The sequence below is a fragment of the Biomphalaria glabrata genome, chromosome 17 (assembly GCF_947242115.1).
Source record: "Biomphalaria glabrata chromosome 17, xgBioGlab47.1, whole genome shotgun sequence".
Classification (NCBI taxonomy): Eukaryota; Metazoa; Mollusca; class Gastropoda; family Planorbidae; genus Biomphalaria; species Biomphalaria glabrata.
In genome coordinates, this window is record NC_074727.1 from 2,090,492 (window position 1) to 2,108,293 (window position 17,802).

General features: G+C 37.0%; 1 protein-coding gene across 4 annotated transcripts in view; it reads left to right on the forward strand.

Moving 5' to 3' along the window:
• The window catches only part of LOC106061030 (trichohyalin-like), a 46,490-nt gene that overhangs the window by 14,732 nt on the left and 13,956 nt on the right, over positions 1 to 17,802 (forward strand). For all 4 annotated transcript variants that reach the window (XM_056015674.1, XM_056015673.1, XM_056015672.1 and 1 more), the window contains exons 2-5: positions 8,044 to 8,647; positions 10,203 to 10,315; positions 11,955 to 12,123; positions 12,751 to 13,002. In XM_056015674.1, the coding sequence (XP_055871649.1) occupies positions 8,530 to 8,647; positions 10,203 to 10,315; positions 11,955 to 12,123; positions 12,751 to 13,002 (652 nt within the window). In that variant the 5' untranslated portion in view covers positions 8,044 to 8,529. The remainder of the gene's footprint in view (positions 1 to 8,043; positions 8,648 to 10,202; positions 10,316 to 11,954; positions 12,124 to 12,750; positions 13,003 to 17,802) is intronic.

The following is a 17,802-nucleotide window of genomic DNA, read 5'->3' on the forward strand; positions in this document are numbered from 1 at the left end:
TATATATATATATATATATATATATATATATATATATGGGAATGGCTTTCTAGCTACACCAGCTGACCGGAAAGTAAAAATGTCTGATGAACTAGGTCAGAACCAGGCATCATTGCACAGTGTAGGACGAAGCACTGTCCTGTTGGGGCATACTTTGCCCGGGCACGAGCTTTGACTCACGATGCCGTCACTGTGGAGAGAGCGTCGAAACAGTGTCGCACGTCTTGTACGAGTGTCCCCAGCTCCGCGAGCTAAGGGGGGGACCTGTCTGAGCAGTCACTCGACTTGTATGGTAGCTACGAGGCATTGCGCCGAACGGCCCAGTTTCTTGCCAGAGCACTACGGGAGGATTGAGTCCTTCCTGCTCTGTTTTTTTCAATAAAAGTCTAATGAGTGTAGAAATTCCATTACGCATTTAGAATGGACTCAAATACTTTTAAAAATTTAACTTTAATAGAATACTGTATTATGCATAAACAACATTTTTTTTTTTTGGGGGGGGGGGGGGGGAGGGGGGCTTCTTGCCTCTTTTTAGTTATTCCAACCTCGTACCGTTTTGTTTAAAAGCCTACCGTTATTGTTAATTTCCCAGTTCATAAAAGGGAAGCTGAAATCTACATTTCTTTCGGATCATACGTTAAAGTTACCAATTAACTTTGTTGTGCAGTCGTAGATATTGAAAGATGTACACTGTTTGAATACAAATTGATTAAGATACATATGGGTATGAGTAATAAGAGTCAATTTCTTTCGGTAATTATTGCTCACTTTTGTAAAAGCTATTTAGGTGTTAATCTTTGTGCATATGAAAACTGTTTACACAAATATATATATATATATATATATATATATATATATATATATATATATATATATATATATATATATATATATATATATATATTCTTGTTTAGAAGTAACCTAGTCTTAAGAAGTCAATATAATTTTTTTTCGTCCTTTATTTCAATGTGGCTAGGCATGAGACTAAAAGTATGAATAACAAATGCCCTCATTTATTATGGCCTCCTTCAGTCAATTAGCTACTATGGATTGTCTCATAGAAATGAGATGAATGCCTGGGCATTACCTGTGGTCAGAACAACGTCGCCCACACATCAGCCCCCCCCCCCCCCCACACACACATTTCCATGAAGCTGATGTATCCAAAGGAACGGTAGGTGCCTTTACAGTTTTGGGCCACTACAATGTAATCTATGCCTAGATTTTATAATTAACATAGAGAAATTAAAAATTCCATTTAATAAACCATATTCTATCATTGGCATGCTACGTATATCATTAGACCGTGAGATAGATTGTGGTTTCTGAAGACTCATGTTTCAAACATTTTTTTTTTCATTAATTTCATTAGCTTTATAAAGGAGGAATGTGGCTGAGCGGTAAAGCGCTGGAGTTCCGAACCGGAGTCTGGGGTTCGAATCCTGTTGAAGACTATGGATTTTAAATTTCGGCATCTTCGGGCGCCTCTGAGTCCACCCAGCTCTAATTAGTACCTGACATTAGTTGCGGAAAAAGTAAAGGCGGTTGGTCGTTGTGCTGGCCACATGACGCCCTCCTTACAATACTTTTTATTTTTATATTAAGGAGGAATGGTCATCTCTTTTGTTTTTTAAATTACTTTTTAACTAGAAATTCACGAAGACATAGATTGTGTCATGGGCGTAGCCGGGGTGCAGGTGCGGGTTTCGGGGTTCAACACCCCTCCTGAAAACAAATCCTAGCTACGCCCATGGATTTTGTGTGGAAACGCCATGAAATATGTTCTCGTCCATTTCTAATCAGCGAAGCCTGTCTCGAACAGGAGATTCCATCCATCTCTCTTTTCTTTATTCGGATGGCTTATAACGTCCATGAGATCCAACTGACATCAGGAATTTAAATAAAACAAGATTACTAAGATAGTTTGTGCTATCCCACAAACTCAGAGGCGGGCCCCTACCGGATCCGCCCAAAGGACAAACATTATTTAAGTTATTGTCTTGTTTTGATTATCGAAAGTAGTGTGGCATTTATTTGCAATAATCATTTGGTTTTCAATGAAAAATCATTGTATCGATTATAAGACTTCTAATACATTTTGGCAAGAACATTAAATGCAGTATTAATAAGCAAAGAGGTTTCAAAGTATCGTTTGGTATTGTCTTTTCACTATTACCGCTATGATCCAAGCTCTTTAGTAAACCAGTGGCCGGGGGGGGGGGGGCAGGGGGGTATCTAAGACTAAGACTAAGATTGCTTTATTGATCCTTACGGAAATATGTTGTGATTACAAGGACTCGTTTCTCATATAATGACAACACAACAGAAAAAATACACATAAATACAACAGACACAACATAAAGAGTTCATTCCGCGACTACACACAGGTATCTTGGTGCATTTCATGTTCCCTGATCAATGAGTGGCGGTGATAGAGCCTGACCGAGTGAGGTACGAACGAGTTTTTTTGTACCGCTCCGTTCTTGTTTTGATTGACAGCAGTCGCCCGCTTCGCGACGACCTGACGTAGTTCTGATGGAGCGGGTGGCCGTTGTCTTCCATGATTTTTTTCGATTTTTTTTAGGCACGTTTGAACAAAAAGTTCCTTTAAATGTGGTAATGTTGTGAGTGTAATTTTTGATGCTTTTTTAATGATGTTTTCTAGACGTTGCTGCCGCCTTTACAAAAGCAATAAAAAAAAATGTATACAAAAAAAAATATTTTAATAAAGAAAACAAATCTTATATTGAGCTAAGGGAAAGCACGTTCAATTGCTGTCATATCTCTCAATATTGCATTATTTATTTTCCCTATTTCTGTATAGTAAATTAAAGTTCCCCTTTCAGACCTTGTGGTCTAGAGGGCAGATGATGTAAAGGTCATCTGTTTCTGTGGCCCACGGTTTGCGAGGGTGTCATGTTGCCGGCACAACGACCAACCGCCTTTACTTTTCCCCAACTAATGTCAGGTACACATTAGAGCTGGGTGGACTCAGAGGCGCCCCAAAGATCCCGAAATTAAAATTCACAGTCTTCAACAGGATTCGAACCAGGTACCCCCTGTTCGAAAGCCAAGCGCTTTACCGCTCAGCCACCGCGCCTCTATTTCTGTATTAAACAAAATTGATTATTTACCCCTAATTGATAAACTAATTGGTAATTTTTTTTTATTCACCTGTAGTCATTGACTATGAATTATTGTGCACAATATGAAGTGGGAAGTAGGAAAAGCAAAGGTGTAGACAGACAGACAGACATACGGAGAGAGTTAATATAAGCTTTGTTATTAGTTTAGTCAAAATCACGTTGCTCGAGTCGGGATTCTAAGTCGGGCCATTGTGCGCCGCCAGAGCAATCGTTACCTCTCTACCAAATTCAAGTTCTTTTAATATTGTACATTTTTTTGGTCACTTAAAACTACATATTTTTGCTACTAGGCTTTTTAGATCCAGGTCTCTCCTCTCATTTATCTGACCCTTGACTTTCGTCGTAGAGGTGCTGTGGGCAGTTCGCGTAACAAGGTCCCTCCACTCCCCCCGGTCAGCTGCATATCAAGATGAGGTCGTTCCATTCTTTCACATTGTCCAGCTTTTCTGTGGACGGCCCTTTCTTCGTGCTACTGCTATCTTCACCATACTGTTATAACCCTAGTGGCGGACTGAAAGGGTTAATGTGTGTGCGGCCTACTGACACACATAACTCAGGCCAATCACAGAGGTCAAGGGCTGGTGAACAAGGGACATTACTGCTAATGCACGCAATATGACCAATGTAATGGTTATGTGACCAAAAAAGCCTTTACAGACGAGAGACAGAGCGTGTTAGAAAGACAGTAGAGTCCAGGACAGCAAGCAGTAAGGACTGTGCGCTACAAAGTGAGTCCTCGAAAATGTAGCTGTACGAGCTAGAGAGACTTGTAGTGATTAGTTAGGCAGTTCTGTAGTGTAGCAAAGCATTGGAAGTTACTGTAGCCAATTGTGTTTATTGGCTGTTGTTGATGTAATTGTAAATAAACCGCCACTTTGTTTATTGAAGCTCTTGTTGTCAAATTGATGTTTTAGATGTGCTGTGTTGTGTTGGGCAGTGTTTGCAGAAGGCCTGATTGAGAAGATCGTAACAATACCATGAACTTTGACTTTTGACAGTGAGTCATGTCTTACGATATGAGAGTATTGAGGAATTCCTCTTTTTCGCCATCCAGAGTTTTGACTTTTAAAAGTACAGTAAACGAAAAAAAATTCCCGTTTTAGACCTTGTGGTCTATAGTCTATAGGGCAGATGATATAAAGGTTCTGTTTCTCTCTAAAAGTACAAACTCATTTAAATCTACATTATAAAGAAAATAATAACTATTTTCAATGTTCCTTTCAGTTTATTGTTAAGCTTTGCTTATACATTCTATTTAAGATCAGATAAGATAAGATACGATGAGATCATTTTTATTGGTCTAATCAAATGAAAATTCAATATGACTACAATTGACCACCACAGCGTAACTACTGTAACAATAACAATATAGATGCAAATACGAACAACATTCACACACGAAACACATACACACTCATAACCAGCGCTTTATGAATTAGACTTTTATGTACTTCTCGATGTGACACTCTGACCGACAGTGGGATGAAGGAGTTTTAAAATCTTTTTGTGTTAGTCCTAATGGAAAGGAGACGACCACTTCATTTAGATTTTATGTAACGGTGGTTTAATGGGTGCAGGTTGTCTTACAGTAACGTGAGTGATTTGAAAGCGCTTCAAGAGATGGTATCTGTGTTCGAGTGATATACGATGCTTTTTTAATTAGTAAATTTAGTCTATGTCTTTGTACCAGTGAAGTATTACCATACCAGCAGGAGATGGCAAAGTTAATTAGGCTGCTGCTGGTTGCTGTATAGAAAAGTTTAATTTAATTTGTCTATAAATGTAACGTAGAGCTAAATGTAGATATCTAGAACTCTAGATTTGAATCTAGTCTAGGGATCCAATAATAGTCGTGGATAGCTGCCTGGTCGACGGGGTAGTAGCTAGGAATTTTCCATCGTTTGGGGGCCCCGGGGCTTTACCTCTTTAGGGGCCCCTGCATTTTGCGTAATATTTAATTTTTAATGTAAAAAACACTCATTTGGTGCCCCCACTCAAGTGGGGGCCCGGGGGGATTTTCAAATTCTTCCCCCCGCCTCCCCTACTCTAGCTACGCCACTGCCGGTCGTGCTGTATGCGCTCTGGACTGTCTTTTTTGATATAGTCTCGGGCTCATATCCTGCCCGCTGCCTACATCCGTCTTCCTGCGGGAGGTTTGGATTAAAAAAAGTAACTTTTCTTCAACTCAGAAGGAACAGACGAAACATGCATAATATTTTTAAAACAGCCGGTAAGCAATAAGATACTACTACATGCCCGAAAGGAGTCTAGATCCGGGATCGGCAACCTGCGGCTCGCGAGCCACATGCGGCTCTTTGGGTGTGAAGCTGCGGCTCTTTAGTTCCATACGCAAATATTATTTATTTTACCGAAACATTTTTTTCAAATAGTTCTGAATATTTTAGCGAGAATTATGCACTGATTATGTTTCTCAGCCACTTATACTCGCTTTACATCACACCCCTCCCCCATTACACGCGTCGTCACTGCTGTCAGTCCGTCGGAATCTCTCGGCCGTCGTAGGATGTTTCTATGTAGGTTTTAATTCGCTTTCGACGCAAGACCAATTAGCATCTTCCCCACGTGCTTTGGCTGTTACGAATAGTTTGTTGTTTCAAGTCAATGAGTTAAAAGCGATTATCTTCTCAAAGTTAGAAGCAATGTACAAGCTTCATACATGCATCTGAAGAACTGATTCATGATTTCAAAAGCAAACCAGAAATTTAGAAAAAAAAATCAAAGATTTGCCACTATCCTCTTAAACAGAACAAGATAGAATAGCTCAGTTGTCTTCAAATGTAACATATTTACAGGTGGAAGATATCCAACTTTCTTCTGTCTTATCACTTGCTGTAGATGAGTCTTGCGACGTAAAGACACGGCACAAGTTGTCCATTTTGTCAGGTATATGTCTTCCCAACGGTCCAATAGATGAAATTCTAGGATTGCTACCGCTCTCGTGACAAAGAGAAGATAGAGTGCATGCCGTGCAAGAATACCTTGAAGACATTAAGATCGCTTTAAATAAAATCGTTTCAATAACACCTGATGGAGCCAGAAGTATAACAGGAAAAAATAAAGGGGCAACAACGATTCTTCGGAGCAAAATAAACCGCGAAATTCTTACGTTTCACTGCATAATACACCAAGAAGCGCTTTGTGCCCAAAAATTTTCGGCCGAAATAGTTGAGGTCATAAATTTGGTCATCAAGATTGTTAACAGCGTGTTGTCAAAAGCATTCTACCATCGTCAGTTTAAAGACTTTTTAAAGCAAATGGAGGCTCAGTATCCCGACCTCCTACTTCCCAACAAAGTTCGATGGCTTTCCAAAGGTTGAAACGTTTTGTTTTGTGCTTGAATGAAAGAAATACATTCCAAAAATGATAAAGGCATTAATCACCCTGAATTAGAGAACGACAATGGTTGCAAGCATTTGGATATAGCATCGAAATTAAATGAGCTGAATCTAAAGCTGCAAGGAAAGTAAAACCCAGCCGAATTGTTTTGTTTTGAAGTAAAAAAAAATTTTGCAGAAGATATTCAGAGCGGTAAGTTACTTCATTTTCAATTTCTAAAACAGTATCGCGATAAAATCAGTGAAACTTTTGACATGAATTACTTCAGCACAGTTATAAAAAAAATCTAAGATGAATTTCTTGATAAATTTGAGCAGTTCTAACCAACAAAACTATTCTGGCATTCCTGGTACACCATTTCAACACAAATGGTAACGAAATCCACAATAATCAATTAGAAATTGATACTGGATCTCTAGAAATGCAATTGCTCGATTTAAAAAGTAAGGTTTTGTGGGGTGGAGAATTTACAGATTTGAAAAGCAAGTTGGAAGTGTTGGAGGTCCAGAAATGTGTGTACGTAACGCAACAAAAGTGAACAGCTTTCAAAGAAATGCCGCGAGTTGATGAGTTGAATAGTCTTTCAGATTGCAACATCTTTGGATCGACATGTTCGTGCAAGAAAGCGTTCTCTTGTATAAATGTAATTAATAGTAAAGTAAGAAGCCAACTTATAAATGAATATTTAGTCGTGCTTGAAACTAAAAAACAACAAGCTATGAGCCAAATGTATCCAAACTTTCTAAAACCTTGCAAAGCCATCGCGCCCATTGAATTTGTTTGCTCAATTGTTTGTTATGGAAGTACAAGTTAGTGTTGTACGTAAATGTTTAACTGCTTTAGTTGTTACCGAATTAAAAATAATTATCTAATAACGCCATACATATTATGTAATTTGTAGTGAAAAACATTATATATATATATATATAGTAATAAAAAGTTTAAAAAGAGTGTGTGAGTACTATTTATTGTTGGCAAGAAAAAATGTTGTGGCTCTTTAAAAAATTTAAAATTTTGCAAATTCTAATTTTTGGCTCTTCCGACTCGCAAGGTTGCCGACCCCTGGTCTAGATCTAGAGTTTATTGATAAAATGTTTACACCAAAAGGCGGTTTTGCACGTTTGGTCTTAAAATTATTAATGCTCAAATTTAGTAAACAAGTAAGGTTCCCCCTTCAGACCTAGTAATATATAGGTCATCTGTTTCTTTGACCATCGGTTAACGAGAGGGGTGTTGTGTGGCCAGCACATCGACCAACCGCATTTACTTTCTCTTTTTTTTAACTAAGTGGAACCTATTTAGGTGGACTCAGAGCAACCCTAAATATCTAACTCCTAGCTGCCAATGAATGACTTATTTCAATGACCAGTTTAAAATAAAAATACCAACAATAAGGTTGGTTTTATTGTTAACGAATAAATTCATTTTATGGTAATATGTGATATGTCTTTTATTAAGTGGCATAAACGGGGGAGACTATGTTTACATGCTTGTATATTTTGGTTGTCTTTAAATAAATCTTTCATTACTTTCTTTCCAGATTTGGCTTGAGTCATGCCAAGGTCACGTGACAGCGCAGCATCGTAGTTGTGTTTTCGAATTGGATCAAGCGCAGTGATATCTCTACGTGTGTTGTACTCGTTCACAACGCCTCATAACGCCTATCGTGTTTCTGTGTTTGCTTCGCTTGAGAAAGTAATTCCTTTCATTTAAATGGTTCTCAATTATGAAACAAAAGAGGTGTGCGGATAATATTCTCAAACAATTTGTGTCCTTGATTAGCCTTCAAAAAAAAAAAGGGGTTAACTCCTTTAACCACCAACATGTTTATCTGAAGCTATCTGATGATGTCCATATGTCAGTGAGACATGTCAATGAAGACAGCCGTTTTATTGGATTCTTCTGCTAAACCCAGATGTAACTCAATCATAACTTTCCCTTTTATCCTGTGAAAAGATTCATGAACATCAGAGGTCGAGGAGGTAGAATCAGATCGAGGCTGTGAGAGCGTCACCGTGAAGCAGAAATGACAGCCCTGGCCGAAGAAGTGGATGACCGCTTTGCTGGTATTGACATAGACAGTCTGCTCAACCGAGCGGAACGGAGACCATTCACCTACGGCAGGAAGAAGACGCTTTATGAAGGTGATTACTATTGGTGTCACGGATGAATGCGTGTATGTGTGTATAATCTATTTTTTACAGATATATGTCAGGTAACCTTGGTTAGGTCAATAATAGAATATGCATCCTCTGTTTGGGACCCCTCAACTCAAGAAAACATTAAGAAACTGAAACAGACACAAAATAGAGCAGTGAGATTCATAACAAAAGAATATTCACATTTGACTAGAGTAACACCTTTAGTAAAATCACTAAATTTAGAAAGCTTTCAGTAGAGAAGACTCAAAAGTAAAGTGGCAGTGGACCTCATTCACCAATTGTAAACAAACAACATTTAGCCACGTGATTCTCTATCTCTTCTAAACAAATTAGGATCTAATTTTAATACGCAGTGGCTATCACGTGACAGTTTTTTTTTCGTTTTTTTAAGAATAGTATCACGTATTTTAATGTTGTTTACGATTGGTGAATGAGGTCCATTATACATAAAACCCTGAACTATAATCTTCAAATACAAAAACAAAATCTAATAAAATACCCTGAAAGACACAAAGATAAAGGCACATTCCTCGTCCCATATGCCAGGACGAATCTGTACAAATGCTCCTTCTTCCCTAGTGCTATTAGAGCATGGAATGGGTTGACTGAGCTAGCCAGGAAAACCAGTGACTTGGCAGAATTTAAGTTATTGGTTAATATGCATGACTGAATGCATGACGCGTAGGACGTAATCATCTTCTGTTTTCAATTAACGTCTGTATTATATAAGATAAGTTGGAACGTCTGCGCGATGGACCGGAAGTGTGTTAGCTTAGACAAGAGAGACACCAGCGTGTAATATCTGCCTGGAAGTATAATGACGTTTCTGCATATAAATCGAGTAGTTAAGTGCTTTTATAATTACAGCTGAACCCAGGGACACCTAGATTTGTAGAAAAACCAGCGTAGTTTGTAGAGAGCTATTGAAATATAGATATAGTAGAAAGCTGTAACAATTGCCAGTGTTTTTTTTTGCTTATATCAACCTTTTTTTTTTCATTTCAGTATGAGCATAAAAACGAATAGACCTGTGTCTTTTAAAAGAGTAACAATTATTTTTAATATATAATTCTCAATGTTGTGCTCTTTTTTGGCGCAATTTAAAAATTTTCACAACAATTTTTTTTTTCAAACAATGTCAAGGTCACTTCATGAAAAGATCATTGCTGCCAACTAAGAAAAAAAAAACAACAACATTAGTTTGTGCTAGAAGCAAAATAGCTAAAAAATATTTATTTTACGGTGCTAAAAAAACACAAAATGTGTGGTGTGCCTTTTAAATTACAGAGCCAATCACCACTTCCTAATCTCTATACACCGGAAACTCCAAATAGATGACTATTTAGAGTTATCTGCATTTGATAAAAATTTCCAGCACAAATTGACGTAACAAGTTAACAATCCCTACATTAATTTAATTCTACTTTAAAAAATAAATATTTGTAAAATCTGATTATTGTGTACAAACATATTATATGATGCAGATTTTATTTATACCATTGTGGTAATTATCATATGTCCCTTTTTTTTTTTTTAGCTCCTGAGTTTATTCAGAAATTGCAAGGAGAGGAAACTGTGTTGGAAGGGCAGTCACTCTGCATAGATTGTAAAGTGGCAGGATTTCCCGTTCCTACCCTAAGATGGTTCAAGGTAAAGCAACCCATAGTGTGACATCTCATCATAACTCATTGACATTACTGATAGAGCATTAATTCTCATAGCCTGTGTCTAAATTGTTATAAAAACCTTTCTTTTCGTCAAGGGTCATAAAATGAACAAGCTTAACCCCTGTGAACAGGGAAACAGGAGTTAATTGTTAGTCTACAACATAAATAAAGGGTCAGTAGGGGACGCGTTGGTTGAGTGGTAAAGCACTTGGCTTCCAAACCTAGGGTCCTGGGTTCGAATCTCAGTGAAGACTGGGATTTTAAATTTCGGGATTTTTAGGGCACCACTGAGTTCACCCAACTCTAATGGGTACCTGACTTAAATTGGGGAAAGTAAAGGTGGTTGGTCGTTGTGCTGGCCACATGGGCTAATCCACTTTTTTTTTTAGACCTTTGCGGGAATGGAGTCAGCTTCCTGGGGCTTTTCCGCTTGCGAGCTGTTGAATGGCAAGATCGGTTTCCTTTAGCGTAGGGGGGGGGGGGTCATCCATTTTTTCACATGACACTCTGCTCTTTAACCGCTGGCGAAAGAAACAGATGATCTCAACTTCATCTGCCCTATAGATCGCAAGGTCTGAAAGGGGAACCTTACCAAAAGGGTCAGTCAGGTGGAATAACTTACCTGTTTAGTTAGTAGGGGAGAGAACTGAGGTTTACGGTGACCTGGAAAGAAAAGACGAGCCTAGTCTAACGTACACTGGTAAACAAAGAGAACACTCTTTGAACACTTTGTTGGGCTTGTGGGGAGTTTAGACCAAAATCTCCTTGCCACGTCGAAGGTCCGACGTCACATTTTAAATTTATGACCATTCCATTTCTAGCAACTAATTAGGACTAAACATATCAATTTCTAGGCAAAGTAGTGCTGTTTTACTAAATGGGTTAAATTACCTACTAAATTACTACTAAATTACTATTAATTACTACTAAATAACTACTTAATTACCTACTAAATTGCCTACTTAATTAATACTTAATTACTACTAAATTATTACTAAATTACTACTAATTTCTACTAAATTACTCCTAAATTACTATTAAATTACCTACTAAATTACTACTAAATATACTACTAAATTACTACTAATTTAACTACTAAATTACTACTAAATTTACTACTAAATTACCTACTACATTACCTACTAAATAAGCTACTAAATTATCTACTAAATTACTACAAAATTTACTACTAAATTACCAACTAAATTACCTACTAAATTGCCTACTAAATTACTACTAAATTACCTACTAAATTGCCTACTAAATTGCTACTAAATTACCTACTAAGTTACTACTAAATTTACTACTTCCTCTATCATAATTACTGCCACATGTTATATGTCAGTGTTTGATTTTTTTTGTCGGTCTCTAAGATATAATATGTATAGCCTGTGAGTAAATCCGGCACTTCTACTATCAGAACCATAGATAATACTATTTATATATATATATATATATAGTTCGTCCATCGTGGTTCGATGATGACCACTTTGTCATCCAGGGGGCTGAGGGCTTTGCACCCAAACTAACACTGTTACAGCTACATGTACGTAGGCTACTTAAAACGTATTCTTTCAATGTAATAAGATGTAGATTTGTTGTTGTTTTTGTTGCTTGACCAGGATGACGAGGAGATCATTGACCACCAGCGCATCCACGTTGAGAACAACGGAATGGGCAGCTACAGCCTGATCATTGCTTGCGTCAACAAGGGCGACGAGGCTGCGTACAGGTGCAGGGCTGAAAATGTGGAAGGCGCCACCTCTTCTTTTTTCTTTCTTTCTGTTAAAGGTAAATGTGGTCTTGGTATCATTTGAATCTTGTTTTTTTGTGGTCTATAAGATGACCAGTCGTTATATGGATGTTAAAAAAAGTGACGACCCCTCCTCCCCTTTTTTACTTATTAGGAGACGCTTCTACGTGTATAGGGACACATGTATGGCATAATCATGGTTATATTAAAAGATTAGATATATGAATATAGCCATAGACATAAACAAATATAGACTGGCCGAAGGAAGTAACTTCATGTAATTTGAAAACATGTATATCTATTGTATTCGGATTTCCGAATTATGAAAAATTGCATGATCTTCAGTCTTAGAGATTAAACAAAACTACACTGCCTCCTTATTTACAATATATATAGGTGTGTGGCTGAAATAGATATGAATACTTAACTTTTATACTGCTCATAAATGCTGTATAATAAAGTACACAAAATTGCAAGTCACAAATTTTCGCTTCATAAAACTCTTTAATCGGCCAGTCTATATTTATTTATGTCTATGAATATAGCAGAATGGGAGCTAAACCCTGTAATTTTCAGTCAATGGCAGTAATTTCCCTTAGATAAGCTTTGTTACTAAGTTTTCTTTTTGTTGTTTTTTCTATTGCTTGCTATTCCTCTTCATACAGCCAAACCCAAGAGCCAGAAGAAGAAAGATCCAAAGAGCGGACAGAACAGGAGGACGGTGTCGTTTCCGCCCATGTTCGCCACCATCGTGGAGAAGGTGGAGGAGGAGGAAAAACAAGGGCAAGAGTTACAGAGCCTGCCGCCCTCCCCCATGACCGACTTTTACTACGCCCTTACGCTGAAGAGCAGGCAGAGTTGGCCTAGCTTCGTGGGAGACTGGGCCTTCGCCAACGGGCGCCCCGACAAAAGAAGAAGTAAGGCTTAGATCAGCGGTTCTCAACCTTTTATGCTCGGCGACCCCTTTTTACAATACCCCACTCTGCCGCGACCCCCCCCTCCCCAAACACACACACATACAGCAATAGAAAATAGACAATGTAACAACACTTGTGCCAGATGTGACAACATTTTGGTGGTATGATGTGTTGTTATGCCGGGGATTTTACTTGAATTCAGTAGTTAACAAAATGACGATCTAGACTCACAAATTAACGATTCTTTGATAAAACAAAACTCTGGAACTTTAATAAATACAACGTAAGTACAGTTTATGTACAAATTACAAATCAATGAGCATATTACAAAGGCTTTTCAAATAGAGCTCTTAGAAACGTGACTGACTACAAGGACATTATTTTATCGACTGACTTTTCTTTCTTACTACCGCCAATTCTCTGGCGCTAACTCTTTCAAAAAATGTCTTTGTTTAAATTCAAATCAACCAATAGATTTCAAACATACTAATTACGTCCCTTGGGTAAATCCTGACTTGAACGTCAAGTGTCTAAATTTGAGGATTAAATCCCGAGACTCATGTCGAGGGCTTATATTACTTTCAAAAGTGAAATGTACAAACAATTCTATAATGTAATCTGTGACATATTACCCCCCTCTCCATTTAGCATTTGTATGGTAATAGAAATGCTCATATGTATTAGAATATACACAAAATACCATACATGAAATTATAGAAAAATGGTTGAGGTAACATATAACAAAATAAAGTCAACTTGGAGATTAAAAAATGTAAATGCAGTGAATAAAATCATTGATGACTTTGAACACTTGTTTCACCATTCAAGTGGTTATGAAAATAAGACAATGCTTGTCATGAATAATATCAAAAGTTGTACAAAGCATAATACTTGAATAAATGAAATCTTGAATTGAATAAGTTATGAAGCTTCATGATGAAATTAAAATATGACAATATAACTCATTTGGTTAGTACTAATGTGAAAATGTGTACATGGAAAAATATATTGCATATGAAAAATTGACATAGAAAAAATAATTGTGATAGTACATGACAATCTTCTGAATAATAATACTCAATGTGATATAAATCTCAACATGTGTGAAGCAATGAAAAATTCCAATTGTCTGTCATGTATCTGTACTATTATAATAGGATATATGCAATAATATTCGACCTGAAATAAAATACCTGAAATAAAATGCACATGATTTAAAAATTAAGATGTCTGATGCATGTCATATGCAAAGATGCTGAAATATAATAAACAAAGTATCTTGAATGAGTGACCTTCCTCAGTGGGTTGCTTGGTGCTGAAATAAATACAACATCTGATATAGAACTCCTGTGGAAAGAATGAGTAGACAAATTAATTGATTAAGTACAACTGAATACTGTTCTTCCTTGACGAGTATGAATGATAATGGATCAAGTGGCACTAAATATGCTATAGTACATATGTAGAGTAGAAATGTAAAGTTCGGAACCCTTCTGAATTGCCGACATGGATGTGCATGTGCGTTTTCTAAACTTGAAGAAAAGGTCTTTCAGTTTATGAAGCTGTTGTCTCCATGTCATAATGATCTCACAGATAATGTCTGATTGAACCGCGTTTGAGTTTGGGGAAAATAAGAACTGTCCGAAACCAAAACTCAATTTTCTGGTTGATGAACTTTGACTCTGTAGAACAATGGTAGCAGAATGCTTTGCATTAGAATGTTCAATAGAGCAATGACTGAACATGTTTGAGTTCAATCGGTCGATACAGCCATGTTGAAGAAGTTCATTTGTTCCTTTCTGAAGAAAAGTTGCCCCTTGAGTGGACTGAGTATGAAACTTGGTGTTGTCAATGTTATTGCTTTCTGAGTTACTTTCAAATTGCAGTACTGGAAATGTTTCAGAAACACTGGTAAAGAAATCTGCATGGTCTGGAAACACTTTAGTGTTCTTTACTTTCTGTAGTGCTATGTCATCCAGAGTGATGACCTTGGGAATGTCAATGTTATTTGATGTTGGTAATGAAACATCTATCTCAGGAATGGGTGTTGATGATGTTTCTTCTTCCTCAGGAATAGTTGCTAAGCTTGTAAAATGTTCAACTTCTGCTTTGATGTCTTCATTATCTGTTTCATGGTAATGTTCAAACATATGAACATGAAATACTCTGGTAGACTTGTTGACATTGATTTCATAAAGCAGGTTGGAAATCTTTCTGGTGATGGTAAATGGACCTTGCCATTTGTAGGATAGCTTGTTACTCCAATCTGGTAAAAGTAGATTGACTTGATCTCCTTGAGTAAAATATCTTGATTTCATGTGTTCATGTAATATTCTTTGACTTCCAATGTTCATGGTTGTAATGGCTTCTTGAGTTGACTCACATTCTTTCAGATGAGGAATACTTGTATGAGTGTTAGAGTCAAGTTGCATAGTTTTTCTTTTGTCTGGTATAGCCAAAGTTGATTGAATATAAGTTTCTTTAGTTTCTGCTTCTGGTTCTTGAGACTTGTCTTGATTGTAGCAAGAATTTTCAATGCATATCATAGTATTTGATGCAGTCTTATTCAAGTCTTGATGTATGAAGTCATCATCAGCGGTTAGGGATGGGAAAGTACTTGGCAGGGATGGGCTTATATTGTCAGGTAGGGATGGACATGTAGTGGGTAGGGATGGACATGTAGTAGGCAGTGATGTCCCTGTTGATTTACTTGAGTCATGATGCATAGATTCATTGATGTCAATTCTGACTTTGTAGTCTGGTTCATTCTTTGTTTTAGTTATGTTGACTTTCTTTTGAGTTTGTTTCTCATCATGATCCCATTGACAATGTAAACATTTATTAATGTATTTCTTGACATCTTTGTTCAAGCTAGGCCAATAATATTCTTTGGCAATTCTCTTCTTGGTACTTGTTACACTCATATGTATGGTGTCATAAAATTCATGCTTTGCTTTGATTATTTGTTGTCTGTACTTCTGTGGTACATATATTTGTTCAATTACATTGTACTTGCGGAAAATAATCTTCTTGAGAAATCCATCTTCGAGATATGCTGTACGCTTTCTTAATTGAGCTTTCTGGTATATTCTTGTTAATGTTGCATCATTCTTTTGTTCAGCTTTGAATTCGGTATTTTTCAATTCTAATAATTCTCGTTTTAGTTCTTCTTGCCGTTTTCTGTCGTTTTCTCTGTCGAACTCAGCTAATTTATTATCAAACCATCTTTCTCGTTCATGTGAAGGAATATTGAGTTTTTCTGCTAAAGCTATGGCTTCACCTATTATGTCTGTTGTTAAAGTCATGTTACAATGTACTTTTGCTTGATATTCTTTTTCTTCCTGTCGATGAACCCATTCTTCTGGTTTAGGTACTTGTTTTTCTTTAGCTATGTCAAATAATTCTAACCATCTTTGTGTTCTTGTCTTTGGAGACATGTTGAAAAATATACCAACTTGGAATGTAGAAATATAGTAACGTTTTGAATATAACAAATCAATGTTAGTTATGCCGTAACTGGCTATGAAGTATAACTTTGTTTTACAGTAGAAGTACTACTGGAGTCGTATGATTGATATATAGATCTATTGAGCCGATGTACTTTTTTTTCTGGTTTAACAGTAGGTTAAATCTGGTCTTCTGTTTACTTTGTGCTGGACAAATGATTATTTACTGGTCTTCTTTATAATGCCAGTTATTTGATTTACTGGTCTTTTTTTATAATGCCAGTTATTTGATTTACTGGTCTTTTATATTGCCAGTTATTTGCTTTACTGGTCTTTTTTATAATGCCAGTTATCATGTATATTGGTCTTATTCCTTTTGCCAATTACATATAATAATAGATTTCGTGAGTTAGACGTAACTCTAACGAAAATCTTTATAAAAGAATTATCGATAACCAACTGACCTGTTAAACACAGAAATTCTGTCCTCCGTTAAATAAGAATGAAGTTCCTTTGAAGAGTTTTAGAAATTGGTCCTAGATCTTGAATAAATTTCGTTAAAAGTTGTCCATGAACTTTTATTAGTCGGAGAGTGCCAATGTAACAACACTTGGGCCAGATGTGACAACATTTTGGTGGTATGATGTGTTGTTATGCCGGGGATTTTACTTGAATTCAGTAGTTAACAAAATGACGATCTAGACTCACAAATTAACGATTCTTTGATAAAACAAAACTCTGGAACTTTAATAAATACAACGTAAGTACAGTTTATGTACAAATTACAAATCAATGAGCATATTACAAAGGCTTTTCAAATAGAGCTCTTAGAAACGTGACTGACTACAAGGACATTATTTTATCGACTGACTTTTCTTTCTTACTACCGCCAATTCTCTGGCGCTAACTCTTTCAAAAAATGTCTTTGTTTAAATTCAAATCAACCAATAGATTTCAAACATACTAATTACGTCCCTTGGGTAAATCCTGACTTGAACGTCAAGTGTCTAAATTTGAGGATTAAATCCCGAGACTCATGTCGAGGGCTTATATTACTTTCAAAAGTGAAATGTACAAACAATTCTATAATGTAATCTGTGACAGACAATAACAATCCATATTTTCAATGGTCTTAGGCGACCCCTCGCAAATCGTCAATCGACCCCCCAAGGGGGGGTCGCGACCCACAGGTTGAGAACCCCTGGCTTAGATTAACAGTGTTAAAGAGTTGCACTATTTCAGCTTGCCACCTGGGGACTGAAGAGGTGGGGAAAGTAAGCTTTTCGCACCACAAGGATGGCTGCCTGGTCGAGTTGGTATGAGCTTCGGACTGTCCCCGCGAGGGTCCCGAGTT